General features: G+C 57.2%; 1 protein-coding gene across 1 annotated transcript; it reads right to left on the reverse strand.

The window, feature by feature from the left end:
- Positions 1 to 386: 386 nt before the first annotated feature.
- Positions 387 to 23,123, reverse strand: POLR2A (RNA polymerase II subunit A). Its single transcript, XM_041481340.1, is given in 27 exon segments — positions 387 to 1,567; positions 1,918 to 2,105; positions 2,480 to 2,593; positions 3,273 to 3,459; positions 4,212 to 4,415; positions 4,707 to 4,889; positions 5,227 to 5,331; positions 5,421 to 5,521; positions 6,138 to 6,384; positions 6,750 to 6,974; positions 7,642 to 7,847; positions 8,308 to 8,413; positions 8,795 to 8,855; positions 9,506 to 9,810; positions 10,114 to 10,317; positions 10,739 to 10,833; positions 11,707 to 11,875; positions 12,218 to 12,427; positions 15,673 to 15,883; positions 16,355 to 16,479; positions 17,774 to 17,906; positions 18,684 to 18,914; positions 19,159 to 19,445; positions 20,301 to 20,474; positions 21,269 to 21,405; positions 22,004 to 22,136; positions 22,855 to 23,123. Coding segments are annotated over 27 exon segments (5,463 nt in total). The 5' UTR covers positions 22,945 to 23,123; the 3' UTR covers positions 387 to 535.
- Between the last annotated feature and the right edge of the window lie 164 nt (positions 23,124 to 23,287).

Consider the following 23,287-nt stretch of genomic DNA (forward strand, 5'->3'; position numbering starts at 1 on the left):
TGTTTGGGGGGTGACAACCCCATTCCCAAGGAAATTCGGGTGTCACCCCCACAACTGTTTTGGGTTTTGTTGGGGTGACAACCCCGACCCCGTTTCAATGTGGGGGTGACAACGTTCCTGTGTAAATTTTGGGGTCACCCCCACAGCCTGTGGGGTTTGGGGGTGACACAACAACCCTGTCCCCATATCGAGGTGGGGATTTTGGGGTGACAACAACCCCGACCCCATCAGAATTTGGGGGTTTTGGGATGACAACAACCCCGACCCCATCAGAATTTGGGGGTTCAGGGGGTGACACCCCCAACCCCGTATCCATGTGAGGGTTTGGGGGGTGACAACCACCACATCCCCAAATCAATTTTGGGGTCAGCCCCACGGCCTGTAGGGTTTGGGGGTGACTACAACCCCGTCCCCGTATCCACATGAGGTTTTTGGGGTGCAACAACAACCCCATCCCCACATGGATCTGGGGGTCACCCCCATGGCCTGAGGGGTTTTTTTGGGGGGTGCCACCCCCGTCCCCACAGGCTGACCCTCAGTTGTCGTCGTCGCTGTCGTCGGGGCTGATGGCCGGGCTGGTGAGGCTGTAGGTGGGCGACGTGGGGCTGTAGCCAGGGGACGTGGGGCTGTACGTGGAGCCCTTGGGCGACGTGGGGCTGTAGGTGGGGGACGTGGGGCTGTACTTGGGCGACGTGGGGCTGTAGGTGGGCGAGGTGGGGCTGTACTTGGGCGACGTCGGGGTGTAGACGGGCGAGGTGGGGCTGTAGGTGGGCGAGGTGGGGCTGTACTTGGGTGACGTGGGGCTGTACTTGGGGGACGTGGGGCTGTACTTGGGCGAGGTCGGGGTGTACTCGGGGGAGCTGGGCGTCGGGCTGTAACTCGGCGATGTCGGGCTGTAGCTGGGCGAGGTGGGGCTGTAACTGGGGGAGGTCGGGCTGTAGCTTGGGGACGTGGGGCTGTAACTGGGTGAAGTGGGGCTGTAACTTGGCGAGGTGGGGCTGTAACTGGGAGAGGTGGGGCTGTAACTGGGAGAGGTTGGGCTGTAGTTGGGTGAGGTGGGGCTGTAACTGGGGGAGGTGGGGCTGTAACTGGGAGAAGTGGGGCTGTAGCTGGGGCTCTGTGGGGTGTAGCCCCCCGGCGACCGCGGCTCGTAGGCGGGGGACGTCGGGCTGTAGCTGGGGGACATGGCCCCACCTGCGGAGAGGGGACAGGAGGTCAGGAGGGTGATGGGGGGGTGGTTGAGGTGTTGTAGAGGGTTGTGAGGCCCTTTGAAATGTTGTTCAGGTGTTGTGGGGCTGTTGGAGTGTTGGGGTGTTGGGGGTCCCTTTGAGGTGTTAATCAGGTGTTGGAGGTGTTGGGGGTCCCTTTGAGGTGGTGTTGGGGTGTTGTAGAGTGTTGTGAGGCCCTTTGAGATGTTGTTCGGGTGTTGTGGGGCTGTTGGAGGTTTTGGGGGTCCCTTTGGGGTGTTGTTTGGGTGTTGTGGGGCTCAGTGAGGGGGTGTTATGGGACTGTTTTGGGGTGTTATGGGATGGTGTTAGGGGTTACAGGGTGTTTTGCATTATTTGAGGTTATTTTAGGGCTATTTCAGGGTGTTTTACAGTGTTAGAGGATGTTTAGGGTGTTGTTACAGGTTACAGGGTGCTCTCTGGGCGTTTTGGGTTATTTTCTATTATTTTAGGGGTGTTTTAGGGTGTTACAGGGTGTTTCAGTGTGTTGTTAGGTCTTACAGGGTATTTTGGGCAATTTTAAGGGTATTTCAGGGTATTTTAGGGTGTTTGGGGGTGTTTCAGTGTGTTCTGGGTATTGCTGGAGGTTGCATGGTGTCTTACAGGTATTTTTGGGATATTTTAGGGTGTTACAGGGTGTTTCAGGGTGTTGTTAGGTGTTACAGGGTATTTTATGGGTATTTTAGGTTATTTCAGGGTATTTTGGGGTGTTTTTGGGGCTGTACTCACCGGGGGAGGGGATGTAGGGGCTGGAGGGGCCGGGTGACCCCGGCGAGCCGGGCGTGGGTGACCAGGCCGGGGAGTAGCCGGGGCTGAACCCGGAGGCGTCGGAGGCGGCGCTGGGGGAGAACCCGGCCCCGCCCGGGGTCATGCCGCTGCCTGTGGGGGAAAAGGGGGTCAGGGGCACCCCAAAACCAGCCTAGGACCACAAAACCACCCCCAAACACAACCTGGGACCCCCAAACCACCCCCAAATACACCCCAGGACCCCAAAACCACCCCCAAACACAACCTGGGACCCCAAAACCACCCCCAAATACACCCCAGGACCCCAAAACCACCTCCAAACACAACCCGGGCCCATCCTGCTGCCTGTGGGGGAAAACGGGGTCAGGGGGACCCCTCATCATCCCCAATGCACCCCAGGACACCCCAAATTCCCCCCACAGCCATCGCAGTGACCCACACTTTACCCCAGACCCCTTCAAACACCCCTCCCAGTCCCTCCCAGTCCCTCCCAGCGCCGCACGCACCCACGCTGGGGGACCAGGCGCCGTAGGCCGGGGTGGCCCCCTGGTTCCAGGGGGTCATGGCTGGGGACATCCCCCCCATGGGGCTGGGGGCCGAGCCGAAGAACATCCCGGTGGCTGCGGAGAGAGCGGGGTCAGGGGCACCCCAAAAAAATGGGGGGACCCCAAAATATGAGAATATCAGCATCTGGGGGGCACCAACATGTGGGGGACCCCAAAATCTGGGGGACATCAACATGTGGGGGACACTAAAATATGGGGGACATTAACATCTGGGGGACACCAGGTGACCAGAGCTGGGACATGGTGGTGGTGGCCATGGTGACATCCGGGGTCTTTGTGTCACCATCACCCTCGGGGTGTCCCCAACTGTTCCCCCATGGACCCAAAATCTGGGGGTGACCCCAACATTTGGAGGACATCAACATCTGGGGGACACCAGGTGACCAGAGCTGGAACACGGTGGTGGCCATGGTGACACTGGGGGTCTTCATGTCACCATCATCACAACCCTAACTCCTCCCTTGTAGGATCAAGTCCTGGTGTACCCCAAAATCTGCACGGACCCCAAAATCTGAGGCTGTCCCCTCTTGCCATGGGACACCCAGAACCGGCCAATGAGCACCATGACCTTGAAGGTCTTTGTGCCACCACCCTTGGGGTGTCCCCAGCTGCTCCTGGAGGAACCTGGCCACCATTCCAAGGGGTGTCCCCAGTTTTCCCAGGGGGTGTCCCCATTTTGCCAGGGGGTGTCCCCATTTTGCCAGGGGGTGTCCCCAGGGTTTTGGGGACTCACAGCCGCCGACGCCGAGGCCGGGCAGGGCGCTGGGGATCTCCATGCCGTGCTTGCACTTCTCGGCGTCCAGCAGGAGATCGAAGCAGCCGGTGCCGGCCGGGGCCAGCTGGCCCAGCATGATGTTCTCGGACACGCCCTTCATGGGGTCACTCTCCCCGTGGGCAGCTGCTTCCATCAGGACATCGACCTGAGTGGGGGGACACCCCAAAATCAGCTTCAGCTTTTAAATGTCTTTTTTGAATCCCAAATCCTGTAAAATGTCCATAGAATGCCCCATTCCCACCCACAAACCCCTCTCCCATCCCATTCCTACCCCATTCCCAGCCCCCAATACCCCATTCCCACCTCAAACCTCAATTCCCACCCCAATTCCCAAACCCCATTCCCATCCCAATCCTCACCCCAATTCCCACTCTCACCCCAATCCCCATTCCCACCCCACTCCCCCATTCCCACTCCACTCCCACCCCCATTCCTATTCCCACCCCAATCCCTACACCACTCCTACCCCAATTCCTGTTCCCACCCCATTCCCAAATCCCATTGTCCCCATTGTCCCCGCACCATCTCCTCGAAGGAGCACTTCACGAGGGGCCCGGTGTCCTGGCAGTTCCCAAACCCCATTCCCACCCCAATCCTCCATTCTCAAACCCCATTCCCTTCCCAAACCCCATTCCCAAACCCCATTCCTGATCCCGTTCCCGCACCGTCTCCTCGAAGGAGCACTTCACAAGGGGCCCGGTGTCCTGGCAGTTCCCAAACCCCATTCCCACCCAATTCCCCGTTCCCAAACCCTGTCCGCACTCCAATTCCCATTCCCAAACCCCATTGTCCCCATTGTCCCCGCACCATCTCCTCGAAGGAGCACTTCACGAGGGGCCCGGTGTCCTGGCGGTTCCCAAACCCCGTTCCCATTCCCAAACCCCGTTGTTCCCGCACCGTCTCCTCGAAGGAGCACTTCATGAGGGGCCCGGTGTCCTGGCGGTTGACGCCGTGCCGGGTGATGGCCATCAGGTGTCCCCGGGACGTCATGGTGTCGCACAGCAGCGCCAGGTGCCGGTAGTTGACGTAGGAGCCGTCGAAGGAGATGACGTGGTAGAGCTCCCGCTCCAGCGCCTTCCGCACCGCCTCGATCCCCAGAACCTGCGGGGTGAGGGGGCTGTCAGGGGGGACCCCAAATCCAGGGGGTGGGAGTTCCCCAAATCCAGGGGTGGGAAATCCCAAAACCAGGGGGTGGGAGTTCCCCAAATCCAGGGGGTGGGAAATCCCAAATCCAGGGGCGGGAAATCCGTCCTTCACCCCCCAGGTGTGTCCCTCACCCCCCAGGTGTCCCCAGATGACTCACGGTGAAGATCTCCACCATGAGGACCATGATGTCCCTCAAACCCCAGCCCAGGGTTGTCCCTGACCCCCAGGGGTCCCCAGGTGACTCACGGTGAAGATCTCCACGATGTCGTTGGAGGTGGTGCGCACGGGGTCCACGTCCTTCTCGCTCAGCACCCGCATGAGGCTGACGCCGTCGGTCTCCAGGATCCACTCCTGGAGAGCCTTGAACTCCCCGTCCTCGGTGATGATGATCTTCTTCTTGTTGTCCGTCTGCGGCAGGTGCATGTACACCTGGGCAGGCGGGGACAGGTGTCACCATGGTGTCACCACGGGTGTCTAAAGGTCTCTTGGAACCTCCTAAAAGTCTCCATGGAGAACTCCTGATGCTCCTCAAGATCTACCTGGAGATCTTGAACCCCCAGAGCACCTGGTAGTACCCAAAGACCTTCTCAGGTGCCCACAGGTGTCACCAGGGACCATCCTGGATCTTCTAAAGGTCTCCTGGAACCTTCTAAAGGTCACCATGGAGCTCTCCAGGTATCTCTGGAGACCTTCTATCCCTTCATGGACCCCTCCAGGTGTCCCCAAGCCAGCCCAGGTGTCCCCAAGCCCCCCCAGGTGTCCCCACCTTGCTGATCTGCTCGATGCCCTGCAGGGTCATGTCCGTCAGCATGTTGGACTCGATGCAGCGCAGGAAGACGTCGTCGTCCATCTTGTCCACCACCTCCTCCTCCTGGGGACACGGCGGGGGACAGGTGACGCCCAGGCCATCCCAGGTGTCCCCTGAGGTGTCCCCTGAGGTGTCCCCAGGTCCCTGCCCACCTCCTGCATCTTGTTCTCGTCGCTGTTCATGATGCGGATGCGCAGCACCAGCTTCTCGGCGTTGTCGTCGTTGAAGATGCAGTTGAGGTCGTCACCAAAGCCTGGGAGGGGACACGGGGTGGGGACAGGGTCACCTCCAAGGTCACGGCACCCAAGGGACTTCCAGGGTGTCCTCAAAGATCTGCCAGGAACCCTCAAAGCTCCTCCAGGCTCATCCAGAACTCCTTAAAGAGCCCTCAGATGCCTTCAAGGGTCACCCAAGACCCTCAAAAAGCTCCTCAGATGTCCTCAAAACTCATCCATGCCCCTTCAAACCCCCTTCAGGTATCTCAAAAGCTGCTCAGATGCCCTCAAAACTCACACAAGTCACCTCAAACCTCTTCCAGGATTCCCAAACCCCCTCCAAGACCCCTGAAAGCTGCTCAGATGCCCTCAAAACTAATCCAGGTCACCTCAAACCCCCTTCAGGTCCTTCAGAAGCTGCTCAGATGCCCTCAAACCTCCTCCAGATCCCTCAAAAGCCCTTCCAGACTCACCCACAAGACCCCAAAAGTTCCTCAGATGCCTTCGAAACTCATCCAGGTCACCTCAAACCCCCTTCAGGCCCCTCAAAAGTTCCTCAGATGCCTTCAAAACTCATCCAGGTCACCCCAAACCCCCTCCAGGTCCTCCCAAACCCCCCCAATCCCCCCCGGGGCCCGCACCCGGCCCACCCACCGGCGTTGATCTTCTCGGCGATCTGCTCCATGGTCAGCTTGCGGTCGGTCATGTGCTTGCGGTCCAGCTCGACGCGCAGCAGCCACGGCGAGATGCGGCTGACGTCGAAGTCGGGCATCTCGTAGTAGACGTTGACCCACTCCTGGTCCTCGGCCACCACCGTGCTCTGAGGGTTGGGGTCGTAGTAGATGGCGGTGTTGGCCGTCACCTTGCGCAGCGTGGTGTGCTCCAGGCGGCACAGGATGTCCTGGGGACATTGGGGACAGTCAGGGGACAGAGGGACATTGGGTGTGGTATGCTCCAGGTGGCACAGCATGTCCTGAGGGGACAAAGACATGGGGGCACAGAGGGGACAAAAAGCCACAGGGCCACCATGGGGATACAAAGCCATGGAGCCACCACGGGGCTGAGGGTGAGGGGACACAGAAGTGACAAAGCCACAGGGCCACCACAGGGACACGAAGCTATGGAGCCACCACAGGGCCATGGGGACAAGGAGGTGACACAAACCCACAGGGCCACCACAGGGCTGTGAGGACACAAACCCACGGGGCCACCAGCAGACCACCCCAGCCCCCCCGCTGCTGTCCCCAGCGTGTCCCCAGGTGCCACCTTGGCACGCTCGGCGTCGCGGGCGCTCTGGCCCAGCAGGAACACGGTGAGTGACGGCGTCTTGGGCTTCTTGGAGATGTTGATGAGCTCCTTGAGGCGGGGGACGCCCAGGGTGACGTTCTTGGCCGACACCCCCGCGTAGTGGAAGGTGTTGAGGGTCATCTGCGTGGCCGGCTCGCCCAGGGACTGCGCGGCCAGCGCGCCCACCATCTCACCGGGGTGGGCCTGAGGGGACACGGGGACAGCACTGTCACAACCCCAGAGTGACCCTAAATCATCTCAACAGGGTGGGCCTGAGGGGACACGGGGACAGCACTGTCACAACCCCAGAGTGACCCCAAACCATCTCACCGGGGTGGGCCTGAGGGGACACGGGGACAGCACTGTCACAACCCCAGAGTGACCCTAAATCATCTCAACAGGGTGGGCCTGAGGGGACACGGGGACAGCACAGTGTCACAGCAGGGTCACCAAACCCCAGAGTGACCCCAAACCCCAAGAATGACCCCAAAGCCCATTCTCACGATGGCCTGGTTGAACTTGGACTCGATCTCGCCCAGCAGCCAGTCGAAGGTGACCCCAAACCCCAAATACTGACCCCAAACCCCCAAGGATGACCCCAAAGCCCATTCTCATCATGGCCTGGTTGAACTTGGACTCGATCTCGCCCAGCAGCCAGTCGAAGGCACCTCCAGAAGTGACCCCAAACCCCCAAGGATGACCTCAAGGCCCCCAAGGATGACCCCAAACACCCCAAAGCCCGTTCTCACGATGGCCTGGTTGAACTTGGACTCGATCTCGCCCAGCAGCCAGTCGAAGGTGACCCCAAACCCCAAACACTGACCCCAAACCCACCCAAAACCCCAAGAATGACCCCAAAGCCCGTTCTCACGATGGCCTGGTTGAACTTGGACTCGATCTCGCCCAGCAGCCAGTCGAAGGCCTCCCCGCTGAGCCGGAACTCCTCCACCATGCGGCGGCTGCAGAGCGTGGAGCGCAGGTGGATGTTGAAGAGCAGCGTCGCGTTCTCCTGCGCCTGCCGGCTCAGCGGGTCCTCCCCGTTGACGATCACCAGCTTGCGGCTCAGCTCCTTCACCCCTGAGGGGACAGCATGGTCACAGGGGGGTCCCAAGGATGGCCAGAACCTTCCAGAGCATCTCCAAACCCATCACAGCTTCTTGAGGGAACTCCAGAACCTTCCTGAGGGACTCAAGAACCTCCAGAACCTTCCTGAGGGACTCAAGGACCTGCATGAACCTTCCAGAGCATCCCCAAACCCATCACAGCTTCCCGAGGGACTCAAGAACTTCCAGAACCTTCCAGAGCATCCCCAAACTCATCACAGCTTCCTGAGGGACTCAAGGACCTCCAGAACATTCTTGAGGGACTCAAGGATCTCCAGAACCTTCCTGAGGGACTCAAGAACCTCCAGAACCTTCCTGAGGGACCCCAAACCCATCACAGCTTCCTGAAGAACTCAAGGATCTCCAGAACCTTCCTGAGGGACTCAAGAACCTCCAGAACCTTCCTGAGGGACCCCAGAGCGTGCTCCACTCACCCTCCACCACCTTGACCGGGTGCAGGTCCGAGGGCAGCCGGGAGTTGATGTGGAAGATCTTCTGCGCGTTCCAGATCATGCGGAGCAGGTTACAGGGGAGCACCACCTGGGGGGAGAGGAACCCCAAAAAAGGGGGTCAGAACCCCAAAAATGGGGGAGAAGAACCCAAAAAACGAGGGTTAGAACCCCAAAAACGGGGGAGAAGAACCCCAAAAACGGGGGAGAAGAACCCCAAAAATAGGGAGTCAGAGCCCAAAAATGGGGCATCTCAGTTGGATTTTGGGGTGTCCTGGTTGGATTTCAAGGACGTTTTGGGATGTCCTGGTTGGAATTTGGGGTTTTGGGTCATTCCAGTTGGATTTTGGGTCATTCCAGTTGGATTTTGGGGTATCTCAGTGGCATTTTCGGATATCTCAGTGGGGTTTTGAGGTATCTCCGTAGGGTTTTGGGATGTCTCAGGTGTTTTTGGGGTGGATTTTGGCATCACCTTGCTGTCCCTGGTGGGGAAGATGACCCTGAGGACCTCCATGCATCCCCAAAAGGGGAATCTGGGATGCTCTGGGTGGATTTTGGGTATCTCGGTTGGGTTTTGGGGTATCTTGGTGGGTTTTTGAGGTATCTCAGATGGGTTTTGGGGTATCTCAGTAGGGTTTTGGGGTATCTCGGATGAGTTTTGGGGTATCTCGGTTGGGTTTTGGGGTATCTTAGTTGGGTTTTGGGGTATCTCAGATGGGTTTTGGGGTGCCCCAGGTGTTTTGAGGGTTTGGGGATCCTGGAGGTCCCCAGGAGGCATCTGGGATGGATTTGAGGTCTCCAAGAGGCATCTGGGGAGGGTTTGGGGTCTCCAGGAGGCATCTGGAGAGGGTTTGGGGATCCTGGAGGCATCTGGGATGAGTTTGGGAATCCTGGAGGCATCTGGGGAAGGTTTGAGGATCCTGGAGATCCCCAGGAGGCATGTGGGGAGGGTTTGGGGACCTCCAGGGAGTATCGGTCATGGGTTTGGGGTCTCCAGAGGGCAACTAGGGAAGATTTGGGGTCTCCAGGAGGCATCTAGGGAGGGTTTGGCATCTGGGGAGGGTTTGGGGGTCTCCAGAAGGCATCTGGGGAGGGTTTGGGGACCTCCAGGGAGCAGCGGTGATGGGTTTGAGGTCTCCAGAGGGCATCTGGGGAGGATTTGGGGCCCTCAAGGTTTCCACACTGGAATTTTGGGGTGCTGGAGGTCCCTTGGGTGGAATTTTGGACTCCTGAAAGCCCCACGGTGACGTTCCGGGGACACTGACCGGTCTCGGCCGTCTTCACGGCCGTGTCGATGAGGCCCTCGCGGCCACCCATGGCGTGGAAGAAGAACTCGGTGGGGGTGAGGCCGGCCAGGTAGGAGTTCTCCACAAAGCCGCGGCTCTCGGGGCCGTAGTCGTCCTTGATGAAGTGCGGCAGCGTCCGGTGCTTGAAGCCGAACGGGATCCGCTTGCCCTCCACGTTCTGCTGCCCCACCACCGCGATCACCTGAGGGGACACCGGGCGGGGACGTTGGGGACATCTCCCGAAATCAGCTCAGAAGCTCAAGAAAATCAAAAACGCTCCATGGAACTCCACAGGAACCACTCAAAAGCTCCTGAGATCCTCCAGGAACCACCCCAAATCTCCTGTAGAATCTCCAGGAACTGCCCCAAACCCTCTGAGATCATCCAGGAACCACCTAAACCTCCTGAGATCCTTCAGGAACCACCCCAAACCCCCTGAGATCCTCCAAGAACCACCCCAAACCCCACACAGAGGCCCCCCAAGACCTTCTGGAACGCCCCAAACCTGGGAGATGTTGATCTTGGAGCCCTTGGCCCCCGAGACCACCATGGATTTGAAGTTGTTGTACTCGGACAGGGATTTCTGGGCAGAGGAGCCGGTCTTGTCACGGGCGTCGTTGAGGATCCTGTTCACCTGGTTCTCAAAGGTCTGGCGCAAGGTGTTGCCTGGGGTGGGCTCCAGCTCGTTGTTGTGGGCCTTCTCGATCACCTGGAGACCCCAAAAACCACCCCAAAAGGGTCAGTGGGGAGTCCCGAAACTCCCTGATGGCCAAAACCACCAGAGAACCTCAAAAAAACCCAAAAAACTCCACAGGAACCAACCAGAACACCCAAGATCCTCCAGAAACCACCCCAAACCCTGTATGGAGCACCCCAAGACTTTCTGGAACCTCCCAAACCTGGCAGATGTTGGTCTTGGACCTCCTGGTGCCCAAAATCATCTCAAGAACCTCAAAAAAATCCCAAAAACTCCACAGGAATCTCCAGGAACCCCCTGAGATCCTCCAGGAACTGCCCCAAACGCCCTGAGATCCTCCAGGAACTGCCTCAAACCTCCTGAGATCCCCCAGGAACCACCCCAAACCTCCTGTGGAATTCCCCAAATTCCCAGAAACCCCCCAAAATCCCACCTCGATGACATCCTGCTTGGCCTTCTTGATGGTGTTCTGGATGTCCTGGTAGGTCTTGGCGTCAGCGATGGAGTCCCCGATGCCGATGGTGTGACCTGGGGGGACACTCGGGGTTCAGGGGGATCCCCCCAAATCTGGGGTCATCTCCAACCCCTCACCCCAAAAAACCAACCCTGGGGCAGGTTCTGGAGTAGTCAAACTTGAACCTGTGGGGACACGGGGACACCTCAGGGACAGCCAGAGGACACCGAAGTGTCACCCACGTCAGGCTGGAGAAGCTTGGGGACACCAAAAAAGCTGGTCCATGTTGGGTAGGAGAAGGTTGGGGACACCAAAACGTGACCAAAGTTTGGGAGGAGAAAGTTGGGGACACCAATGTGGGTCCCAATTTGGGGTGGAAGAGGTTGGGGACATCAAAGTGTCACCCAGGTTGGGCTGGAGCAGCCTGGGGACACCCAAGTATCACCCAGATTTGGGAGGAGCCACTTGAAGACCCCAAAATGTCCCAAACTTCTGGAAGGAGCCACTTGGGGACATCAAGATGGGCCTGAAACCTTGGAAGGAGTTACTTGAAGACCCCAAAATGTTCCCAACTCCTTTGAAGACCCCAAAATGTTCCCAGCTGGGACCATCCCCCAAAATTCCTGAGTCCTCCTTGTCCCCAAAAAAGGGGTCCAAGAACCACCAGGACCTCAAGAAAGGGGTCCAAGGGCCCCAGGGCTCCACCAAGTGGGATTTGAGAAGATCCCTGGGGGACCAAACCCCCATTAGATGCCACCAAGAAGGTTCCCAGTCCCCCCAGTACCCAAAATAGGGGTCCAAGAACCACCAGAACCTCAAAAATGGGGTCCAAGAGCCCCAGGGCTCCACCAAGATGGGATCTGAGAAGGTCCTTGGGTGACCAAACCCCCATTAGATGCCACCAAGAAGGTTCCCAGCCCCCCAGGAGCCCCCAGGACCACGCTGACCCTCGATGAGCAGCCAGTTGTTGATGACAGTCTGGATGTTGCTGTAGAAGAGCCGCGTGGTGTCGTGGCCCATCTCCAGGTAGGAGATGTGCACCAGGGACCCGGCCGACGTCCCCAGGGACTTCTTGCACAGGATGCCCATGATGAGTTCTCCGTTCTCCACGATCACCTGGGGACACCCAAAGAACGTGGTGAGGACATCAAAGATCCAAAAAAACCCCAAAACCCACCTGGAGCACCCCAAAAACACCCCCAGATCACCTCGAGTCTACAAAGCTCTCCCAGATCAAAGCAAGTCCCACCAAAGCCCCCTGAGATCCCACCAAAACCCCTCAAACCACCACAAAGCCCTCTCAGATCCCACCAAAACCCCCTCAGACCACACCAAACTCCCTCAGATCCCACCAAAACACTATGAAACCACCCCAAAGCCCTCTCAGATCCCACCAAAGCCCCCTCAGATCACCTTTCCACCCCACCAAGCCCCCCTAGACCTCCTCAGATGTCCCACCTTGGTGTCCCCAGGGGAGATGTGCTTGTAGGGGCCGCTGTCCTCGTCGTCGGGGTGGGTGCTGTGGGTGCGGATGCAGTTGATGTGGCCAGGGATGATCAGGGAGAAGATTTGCTTCCCTGTCCAGAGCGGCCGCGGCTTCAGGATGGCTGGCTGGGGCACCTTGCCATCCCACGTGGACAGGAACATCAGCAGGTTCATCACCTCACCCTGAGGGACACCCCAAAACTGTCACTAATCAAAGAAATACCCACAGAGAACCCAAAATACCTCAAAGATGTCCCAACCGCCCCCAAAATCCCTGTCCCACGTAGACAGGAACATCAGCAGGTTCATCACCACACCCCTGAGGGACACCCCAAAAACACCCCAAAGATGTCATCAATCACGAAAACCCCACAGAGATCCCAAAACTTCCTGAAAATGTCCTAAAAGTCCCCAAAATCCCCCCAAACCAGACCCTTTCGAGGAAGACGTCCCTCTTGGTGAACTTGTGCATGGCCATCAGTGTGTCCCACCTCAAACACCTGCCCTAAAACCCCTCAAATCACCCCAAACTACCTTGAACCAACCCTAAACCACCTCAAACCAACCCCAAAACCCCCAAAACGGCCCCTCTCCAGGAAGATGTTCCTCTTGGTCAACTTGCACATGGTCATCAGCGTGTCCAACACAACACCACCAGAAACCACCCCAAAACCATGATAAATCACACCAAAACCACCAGAGATGACCTCATGCATGGCCATCAGTGTGTCCCACCTCAAACACCTGCCCTAAAACCCCTCAAATCACCCCAAACTACCTTGAACCAACCCTAAACCACCTCAAACCAACCCCAAAACCCCCAAAATGACCCCAAAACGGCCCCTCTCCAGGACGATGTTCCTCTTGGTCAACTCGCACACGGTCATCAGCGTGTCCAACACAACACCACCAGAAACCACCCCAAAACCACCCTACATCACCTCAAACTAACCCCAAAACGACCCCAAAACGGACCCTCTCGAGGAAGACGTCCCTCTTGGTGAACTTGCGCACGGCCGTCAGCGTGTCCCACCTCAAACACCTGCCCTAAAACCCCTCAAATCACCCCAAAACCACCCTAAACCAACCCTAAATCACCTCAAACTAACCCCAAAACGACCCCAAAACGGACCCTCTCAAGGAAGACGTCCCTCTTGGTGAACTTGCGCACGGCCGTCAGCGTGTCCTGCACGATGCCCATGACGGGCCGGTTGCTCTGGGGGGTGACGATCATCCGGGGCACCATGGCCAGCTCCTGGATCTCCGCCCGCGTCTCCAGCGACTGAGGCAGGTGCAGGTTCATCTCGTCGCCGTCAAAGTCGGCGTTGTAGGGCGTGGTGACACTGCGGGGACATCGGGGACATTGGGGACATTGTGGGGACACTGGGACATTGGGGACGTTGTGCAGACATGGGGCAGGGTCATCTCATCACCATCAAAGTCGGCGTTGTAGGGTTTGGTGACACTGTGGGGACATTGGGGACATTGTGGGGAGGAAGGGGGACATTGGGGACACTGGGGAGACATTGGGGGAACAGGGAGGTTGGGGACATTGTGGGGACATGGGACAGGTTCATCTCGTCACCATCAAAGTTGGCGTTGTAGGGTTTGGTGACACTGTGGGGACATTGGGGACATTGTTGGGACATTGGGGACATTGTGCAGACATGGGGCAGGTTCATTTCATCGCCGTCAAAGTCGGCATCGTAGGGTGTGGTAACGCTGCGGGGACATTTGGGACATTGTGGGGACACTGCGGGGACATTGGGGACACTGAGACATCTGGGACATTGGGGACATTGTGGGGACGCTGGGACATTGGGGACATTGCGCAGACATGGGGCAGGTTCATCTCGTCACCATCAAAGTCGGCGTTGTAGGGCGTGGTGACATTGTGGGGACATTGAGGGGACATCAGGGACATTGGGGACATTGTGGGGACACTGGGACATTGGGGACATTGGGGACATTGTGCAGACATGGGGCAGGTTCATCTCGTCACCATCAAAGTCGGCGTTGTAGGGCGTGGTGACATTGTGGGGACATTGAGGGGACATCAGGGACATTGTGGTGACACACCAGGGATGGGCTCATCTTATCACAGAAGGTGGACCGGGGTACGATTTGGGGTTAATTTTGGGGTTAATTTTGGGGTTTTTGGGGTGTTTTACCTGAGATTCAGACGGAAGGTGGACCAGGGTAGGATTTGGGGTGATTTTGGGGTTCATTTTGGGGTTAATTTTGGGGTGTTTTACCTGAGATTCAGACGGAAGGTGGACCTGGGCAGGATTTGGGGTGATTTTGGGGTTAATTTTGGGGTTTTTGGGGTGTTTTACCTGAGATTCAGACGGAAGGTGGATCAGGGTAGGATTTGGGGTGATTTTGGGGTGAATTTTGGGGTTTTTGGGGTGTTTTACCTGAGATTCAGACGGAAGGTGGATCAGGGTAGGATTTGGGGTGATTTTGGGGTGAATTTTGGGGTTTTTGGGGTGTTTTACCTGAGATTCAGACGGAAGGTGGACCCGGGCAGGATTTGGGGTGATTTTGGGGTGAATTTTGGGGTTTTTGGGGTGTTTTACCTGAGATTCAGACGGAAGGTGGACCAGGGCAGGATCCTGACCCTGTGGCCCATCATGGACATCTTGTGCAGGGTGGGCTGCCGGTTGAAGATGACGATGTCCCCGTCGCACATGTGACGCTCCACCTGTCCCCAAACCCCCCCAAAAGTCAGGGGGATACCCCAAAAATGGGGGACACCCCAAAAACGGCATCTTTCCCCCAAAAATGGGGGGGTCAGAGTGAGGAGAATGAGGGGTTTGGGGTTAAATTCACTTCCTGGTGGTGCTGAAGGCCAAAATTGAGGATTGAACCTCAAATTTCAGAGATTTGAACCCAAAATTATGGATTGAACCCCAAATCTAGAATTGGGAACCCCAAGATCAGGGATTGAGCCCCAAATCCTGAGCTCTGAACCCCAAAATCAGGATTTGAACCCCAAATCCAGAGCTCTGAACCCCAAAATCAGGGACTGATCCCAAAATTCCAGAGCTCTGAACCCCAAAATCAGGGACTGACCCCAAACCCAGGGATCTGAACCCCAAAAACAGGGACTGACCCCAAACCCAGAGCTCTGAACCCCAAAATCAGGGACTGACCAGAAACCACCCCAAAACCATGATAAATCACACCAAAACCACCAGAGATGACCTCAAATTAACACCAAATAATTTCAAATCAACCTAAACACCCCCAAAATGACCCCAAAACGGCCCCTCTCGAGGAAGACGTCCCTCTTGGTGAACTTGCGCACGGCCGTCAGCGTGTCCCACCTCAAACACCTGCCCTAAAACCCCTCAAATCACCCCAAAACCACCCCAAAACCACCCTAAATCACCTCAAACTAACCCCAAAACGACCCCAAAACGGACCCTCTCAAGGAAGACGTCCCTCTTGGTGAACTTGCGCACGGCCGTCAGCGTGTCCTGCACGATGCCCATGACGGGCCGGTTGCTCTGGGGGGTGACGATCATCCGGGGCACCATGGCCAGCTCCTGGATCTCCGCCCGCGTCTCCAGCGACTGAGGCAGGTGCAGGTTCATCTCGTCGCCGTCAAAGTCGGCGTTGTAGGGCGTGGTGACACTGCGGGGACATCGGGGACATTGGGGACATTGTGGGGACACTGGGACATTGGGGACGTTGTGCAGACATGGGGCAGGGTCATCTCATCACCATCAAAGTCGGCGTTGTAGGGTTTGGTGACACTGTGGGGACATTGGGGACATTGTGGGGACATTGGGGACATTGTGGGGATGCTGGGACATTGGGGACATTGCGCAGACATGGGGCAGGTTCATCTCGTCACCATCAAAGTCGGCGTTGTAGGGCGTGGTGACACTGTGGGGACATTGGGGACATTGTGGGGACACTGGGGACATACCAGGGATGGGCTCATCTCATCACAGAAGGTCGACCAGGGCAGGATTCGGGGTGATTTTGGGGTGAATTTTGGGGTTTTTGGGGTGTTTTACCTGAGATTCAGACGGAAGGTGGACCGGGGTACGATTTGGGGTTAATTTTGGGGTTCATTTTGGGGTTTTTGGGGTGTTTTACCTGAGATTCAGACGGAAGGTGGACCAGGGCAGGATCCTGACCCTGTGGCCCATCATGGACATCTTGTGCAGGGTGGGCTGCCGGTTGAAGATGACGATGTCCCCGTCGCACATGTGACGCTCCACCTGTCCCCAAACCCCCCCAAAAGTCAGGGGGATACCCCAAAAATGGGGGACACCCCAAAAACGGCATCTTTCCCCCAAAAATGGGGGGGTCAGAGTGAGGAGAATGAGGGGTTTGGGGTTAAATTCACTTCCTGGTGGTGCTGAAGGCCAAAATTGAGGATTGAACCCCAAATTTCAGAGATTTGAACCCAAAATTATGGATTGAACCCCAAATCTAGAATTGGGAACCCCAAAATCAGGGATTGAGCCCCAAATCCTGAGCTCTGAACCCCAAAATCAGGATTTGAACCCCAAATCCAGAGCTCTGAACCCCAAAATCAGGGACTGATCCCAAAATTCCAGAGCTCTGAACCCCAGAATCAGGGACTGATCCCAAAAGTCCAGAGCTCTGAACCCCAAAATCAGGGACTGACCCCAAACCCAGGGATCTGAACCCCAAAAACAGGGACTGACCCCAAACCCAGAGCTCTGAACCCCAAAATCAGGGACTGACCCCAAACAGCTGTGGGCTCCACACCCAGTTTTTGGCGTCTCCCCGATTTTTGGGATCCCGCTGTGGATTTTGGGGTCCCTCCCCGGATCTGGGGGTTTTGGGGTGCTGACCTTGTAGCCGATCTGCAGGTGGAGGTCGCTGGGTTTGGGGTGGAAGCGGAGGTCGATCCTGTCCCCGTTGTCCCTGATGATGTACTTGGCCCCCGGGTACTGACTGTTCCCCCTGCGCACCAGCTCCTGCAGCCTGAGGGGGTTTTGGGGTCAATTTTGGGGATTTTGGGGCTCTGGGAGTCACCTCACAGCTCTCAGAGTCACCTCGAGGAGGATCAGTGGGGTTTAAAGGGTGTTTGGGGTGGTTTTGGGTTATTGGGATTTGCTCAAAATTACCAAAGGTCACGTAGGTGGCGATGGAGCAGGGGACATCAGCACTAAACCCCCCAAACTCCCCCTAAATCACCCCAAACCCCTAAAAATCCATCCCAAACCCCCTACAAACCCCAGAGCTCTGAACCCCAAAATCAGGGACTGATCCCAAAATTCCAGAGCTCTGAACCCCAAAATCAGGGACTGACCCCAAACCCAGAGCTCTGAACCCCAAAATCAGGGACTGACCCCAAACCCAGGGATCTGAACCCCAAAATCAGGGACTGACCCCAAACCCAGAGCTCTGAACCCCAAAACCAACAATCACCCCCCCGCAGCTGTGGGCTCCACACCCAGTTTTTGGCGTCTCCCCGATTTTTGGGATCCCGCTGTGGATTTTGGGGTCCCTCCCCGGATCTGGGGGTTTTGGGGTGCTGACCTTGTAGCCGATCTGCAGGTGGAGGTCGCTGGGTTTGGGGTGGAAGCGGAGGTCGATCCTGTCCCCGTTGTCCCTGATGATGTACTTGGCCCCCGGGTACTGACTGTTCCCCCTGCGCACCAGCTCCTGCAGCCTGAGGGGGTTTTGGGGTCAATTTTGGGGATTTTGGGGCTCTGGGAGTCACCTCACAGCTCTCAGAGTCACCTCGAGGAGGATCAGTGGGGTTTAAAGGGTGTTTGGGGTGGTTTTGGGTTATTGGGATTTGCTCAAAATTACCAAAGGTCACGTAGGTGGCGATGGAGCAGGGGACATCAGCACTAAACCCCCCAAACTCCCCCTAAATCACCCCAAACCTCTAAAAATCCATCCCAAACCCCCTACAAACCCCATAAACCCATCCCAAACCCCCTACAAACCCCCTAAATCCATCCCAAATCCCCTACAAACCCCATAAATCCATCCCAAACCCCCTACAAACCCCATAAATCCATCCCAAACCCCCTACAAACCCCATAAATCCATCCCAAATCCCCTACAAACCCCATAAACCCATCCCAAACCCCCCCAAAGCCCACCTGCTGATGTTGAAGGGGGTGACGGGTCTCACCAAAGGTCACGTTGGCGGCGATGGGAGTACACCACACCCACCCCAAACCTCCATAAATCCACCCCAAACCTCCATAAATCCACCCCAAACCCCCTACAAACCCCATAAATCCATCCCAAACCTCCCCAAAGCCCACCTGCTGATGTTGAAGGGGGTGACGATCTCGGCGAAGGTCACGTTGGCGGCGATGGAGCGCGGCACACCCACCCCAAACCTCCATAAATCCACCCCAAACCTCCATAAATCCACCCCAAACCCCCTACAAACCCCATAAATCCATCCCAAAACCCCCCCAAAGCCCACCTGTCGATGTTGAAGGGGGTGACGATCTCGGCGAAGGTCATGTTGGCGGCGATGGAGCGCGGCACGCCCACCTGGTCGATGGCCAGGTTGGGGTCGGGGGTGATGACGGTGCGGGCGGAGAAATCCACGCGTTTCCCCATCAGGTTGCCCCGAACCCGACCCTCCTTCCCCTTCAGCCGCTGCTTCAGGGACTTGAGGGGGCGCCCCGACTTCTGCATGGCCTGGGGGAGGAGAAATTGGGGGGTCAGGAGGGGTTGGAACCCCAAAATCACCCTAAAAATCCAAAATCCACCGGGAGACACAAGTTGATCTCTCCCGGGAATGTCCTCAGCTCCAGCTGGGACTTTGGGCTCTATGTCTGTTTATCCCCCGTCTCTGTCCCATCTGGGACACCCCAAAATCCCCCTGTGACCCCTCAAAACCCCTCCATGACACCCCAAAACCTCTCTGTGACCCCCCTAGACTGTCCCGGACCCTGGGCAGCTCCTTATCCACCATGGTGGCCACGTGAAACTGCAGCACCTTGACGTCCTCGGCGATGACTTGGGGACACACCATCCACTCGGGCCGGGCGAATTTGGGGTCCATGCCCAGCACGAAGCACTCCTCGTCCGAGATGCGCTTGAAGATCTCGTGCACGCGCTCGGGGCTCAGCAGGATCTTCTTCTCCTGGGAGTCCTCGTTGACGTGCTTCCACTCGGCGTACAGCTCCAGCCCCGAGCGGCGGATGCGCGGCTGGTAGCGCCCGCAGCCGCCGTGGCCCTAAAATGGGGGAAAAAGGGGGGGAAATGGGGTTATTGGGGTGAAAAATGGGGCTACCGGGGTGAAAAATGGGGTTATTGGGGTGAAAAATAGGGTTATTGGGGTGAAAAAATGGAGCTACTGGGGTGAAAAATGGGGTTACTGGGGTCAAAATGGGGTTATTGGGGTCAAAAATGGGGTTATTGGGGTGAAAAATGGGGCTACCAGGGTGAAAAACGGGGTTATTGGGGTGAAAAATGGGGCTACTGGGGTGAAAAACGGGGTTATTGGGGTCAAAAATGGGGTTACTTGGGTTAAAAATGGGAATTATTGGGACTAGCAACGGGCTGATAGCGCCCACAGCCACCGTGGCCCTAAAATGGGGGAAAAAGGGGGGGAAATGGGGTTATTGGGGTGAAAAACGGGGTCATTGGGGTCAAAAATGGGGTTACTTGGGTTAAAAATGGGGTTATTAAGGGTGAAAAATGGGGTTATTGAGGTTACAAGAGGGGCTGGTACCACCCTCAGCTGCCGTGGCCCTGAAGCGGGGAAAAATGGGGTTATTGGGGTTGAAAATGGGGAAAAAGGGTGAAAAATGAGATTATTTGGGTCAAAAAGGGGAATTATTGGGAAGAAAAATAAGAATTATTTGGGTTAGCAACAGGGGCTGGTGCTGCCTGCAGCCACCGTGGCCTTGGAACGGGGAAAAGGAGAAAGAATGGGCCACAAACAGAACTTTTGGGGCCAAAACCAGAAGATTTGGGGCCACAAATGAGAATTCTGGGGATACGAATGAGGATTTTGTGCCACAAACAGAAGTTTTGGGGCCACAAACGGGGATTTTGGGGCCACTGAGGAGGATTTTGGGGTGCCCACCTTCTCCTTGGTGAGGTCCTCGTCGCCTTCGGGCTGCTCCACCCCAAACTTGTGGTCCATCTCCTCGCCCCCCTCGCAGATGTTCTTGCCCTTGCACAGGTCGTAGACGTGGGTCAGCCTCTTCTTGGGCTGCCCCTTGGACTTGCCCAGGATGTCCTTGATTTTGGGGTTGTTCTGCACAAAAAAACCGCAGGTTTGGGGTCAGAAAATGCCACTTTGGGGTCACAAAATGCCATTTTGGGGTCACATTGTGGTTTTGGGGTCAGAAAAGGTGATTTTGGGTGTCTGGTGTTGTCCCATTGTGGTCCCTCAGCATCTCCAGAGCTTCCAGGACCACCCAGCAGGTGACAACTCTGTGTCCCCTGACTCTAGTTGTCCCCTCTTGACGTGTCCCTCAACTTTGTCATCTCCCCTTGGTGTCCCCCCAATTTTGTCACCTCTTCTTGGTGTCCCTCAACATTGTCACCTCTTCCTGGTGTCCCCTCGATTTTGTCACTTCTTCCTGGTGTTCCTCAACACTGTCACCTCTTCTTAGTGTCCCCCAAATTTTGTCACCTCTTCGTGGGTGTCCCCCACATTTGTCACCTCTTCTTGGTGTCCCTTAACTTTGTCACTTCTTGGTGTCCCCTAATTTTGTCACCTCTTCTTGGTATTCCCCAATTTTGTCACTTCTTGGTATCCCCATTTGTCACCTCTTCTTAGCGACCCCCCAATTTTGTCACCTCTTCTTGATGTCCCCCAACTTTGTCACCTCTTCTTGGTGTCCCCTCACTCTGTCACCCCCTCCTGATGTCCCCCACTTTATCACCTCCCTATAACCCTCAGCACCCCCAAAACGGTCCCAAAACCCAACACCACCCCCCATCCCCGAAGTGTCCCCAAGGTGCCACCACAGGGCCATTTCCAGCCCAAAACCGACCCCTCCCCCCCAAACTTTTGGGGTCCCTCAGGGTTTTTTGGGGTCTCACCGAGTCCACGAGCAGCTTGGAGCAGAAGAAGCAGACGCAGCGCAGGATTTTCATGGTTTTGCCCAAAAATCCCACGTGGAACACGGGCTTGGCCAGCTCGATGTGGCCAAAGTGGCCCGGACACTCCGTCATGTTCCCTGGGGACACCCCAAAATCAGACTGGGGGGACACCCCAAAATTGGACTGGGGGGGTTGGGATAGAGGGGAACCCCCCCCCAGAATGGGGTTTTGGGGTGGGAGGGGAACAACCCTAAAAAAGACCTAAAAAAGGGGAGCACCGCAAAAACGGGAAATCACAAAAAAAAGGAAAACTCCAAAAAAGGGGGCACCATCCCCAAAGAAGGGACCCAAAAAAAAAGAAGGCAACCCCCAAAAATCCTGAGATGTCCCTCAAGAAACCCCATGGATGGAGCAAAAGTGAAATTTGGAAAGGGGGGAATGAGGGGAGCTCCCCAAAAAGGGGAACCCCACAAAAGAGGACACCCCAAAACCAAGAAATCCCCCTGAGAAAAAAGGTAGTTTTAGGGGGTTCAGGGCCTTCTCCCTGTGAAGATTTGGGGGTTCAGGACCCTCTTTGTGAGGGACTTTTGAGGCTCACGGGGTCCCTGTGAAGATTTGGGGCTTTGGGGTCCCTCCATGTGGATTTTTTGGGGTTGAGGGCCCTTCCCAGGAGGATTTTGGGGTTCAGGGTCCCCTCCCAGGAGGATTTGGGGGTTCAGGACCCCCCTAACTCACCAGCACAGGTCTGGCAGCGCCCCGTCCTCTCGATGACGCCCTGCCGGGGGTCCATGAGCCCCCCCAGTTTGGGGCGTCCCCCCTCGGTGGTTTCGGGGTACTTGATGCCCCCCTCAGTCACCGACATCCGTTTCTGGGGGGGAAAAGGGAAACTGAGGCACATGGGGACCCCCAAACGCATCCACAAGCTCCCCTCAAAAACCCAAAACGGGTGGGGGTACCCCAAGTATCCCCCTCGGGTGACAATGAACACTTCAATCACCCCAAAATCCCTCCTGGGCTGTCTGAACAACTTCCAGGGACCCCAAAATCTCTCCAGAATTCCCCTAAAAACCTCCAGGCACCCCTAGTCTCCTTCACAGCAGCCTGAAGCTCTTCCAAGGCCCCCACAAACACCTCCAGAGACCCAAAGCGCCTCCAGGACACCCTAAAACCCCTCCAAGGCACCCCAATACTTTTCCCGAGGCCTCCTGGGCACCCCCAGGGACCCCAAAACTCATCCCGAGGCTCCCTGAGCCACTCCTAGGGACGCCAAAACGCTGCCAGGGGATTCTGAGCCACTCTCGGACACCCCAAAGCTCTTCCAGAGCCTCCCTGGGCATCCCAACACCTTCCAGAACCTCGTTTGTGTCCTCGAACCCCCTGAGGACCCCCCAAATTTCCCTCCGGGCTCTCCCCTCTCCCCCATTCAGCCCCCCGGGCCTGTGGGGGGCGCTGTCCCCTCACGGGGCCTCTCCGCTCCCCGCTCTCGCTGCCCCGGCGCCATTTCCCGCCGCCGCTCGCCCTCAGCCGCCGGCCCCGCTCCCGCCGCGGGCCCCGCGGTTCCGTCCGCGCCGCCCCGGCCCCGGTACCATCTCATCGGGGCTGAGGATCCCGAACTGGACTCGTTTGATGGTGCGCAGCGGGCAGGCGCTGTCGCCCGAGGGCGGCCCGCCGTGCATGGCGCCGGTGGGGCCGCGGCCTCGCGCCGCTCCGACTGCTCGGAACCGACCCCTTCACGGAAGGGTTGAGAGAGCGGGGAGCTTTAACCCCACCGGGGAACCGGCGCCTCACGGAGCCCTAGGCGCGGAGCTTCCCCTTTTCCTCTCCGGCCGCTCCGCGCTCAAGGCGCGACTGAGCGCTGTGAGGCATCGGCGCCACATTATATAGACTCGGCCCCCGCGCGCCGCCGGAGGGGGCGTGGCCGGAGCGTACCAAGCACCTCACAGGAAAAAAGGGGGAGGCGCGGGAAAAAAGCGGCGGGAAGGAAAGGGAGACGCGAGTCCCGTCACGGTCCGTGAGGCG

This window comes from Pyrgilauda ruficollis, unplaced genomic scaffold (assembly GCF_017590135.1).
Source record: "Pyrgilauda ruficollis isolate IOZ18807 unplaced genomic scaffold, ASM1759013v1 scaffold551, whole genome shotgun sequence".
NCBI classification, from domain to species: domain Eukaryota; kingdom Metazoa; phylum Chordata; class Aves; order Passeriformes; family Passeridae; genus Pyrgilauda; species Pyrgilauda ruficollis.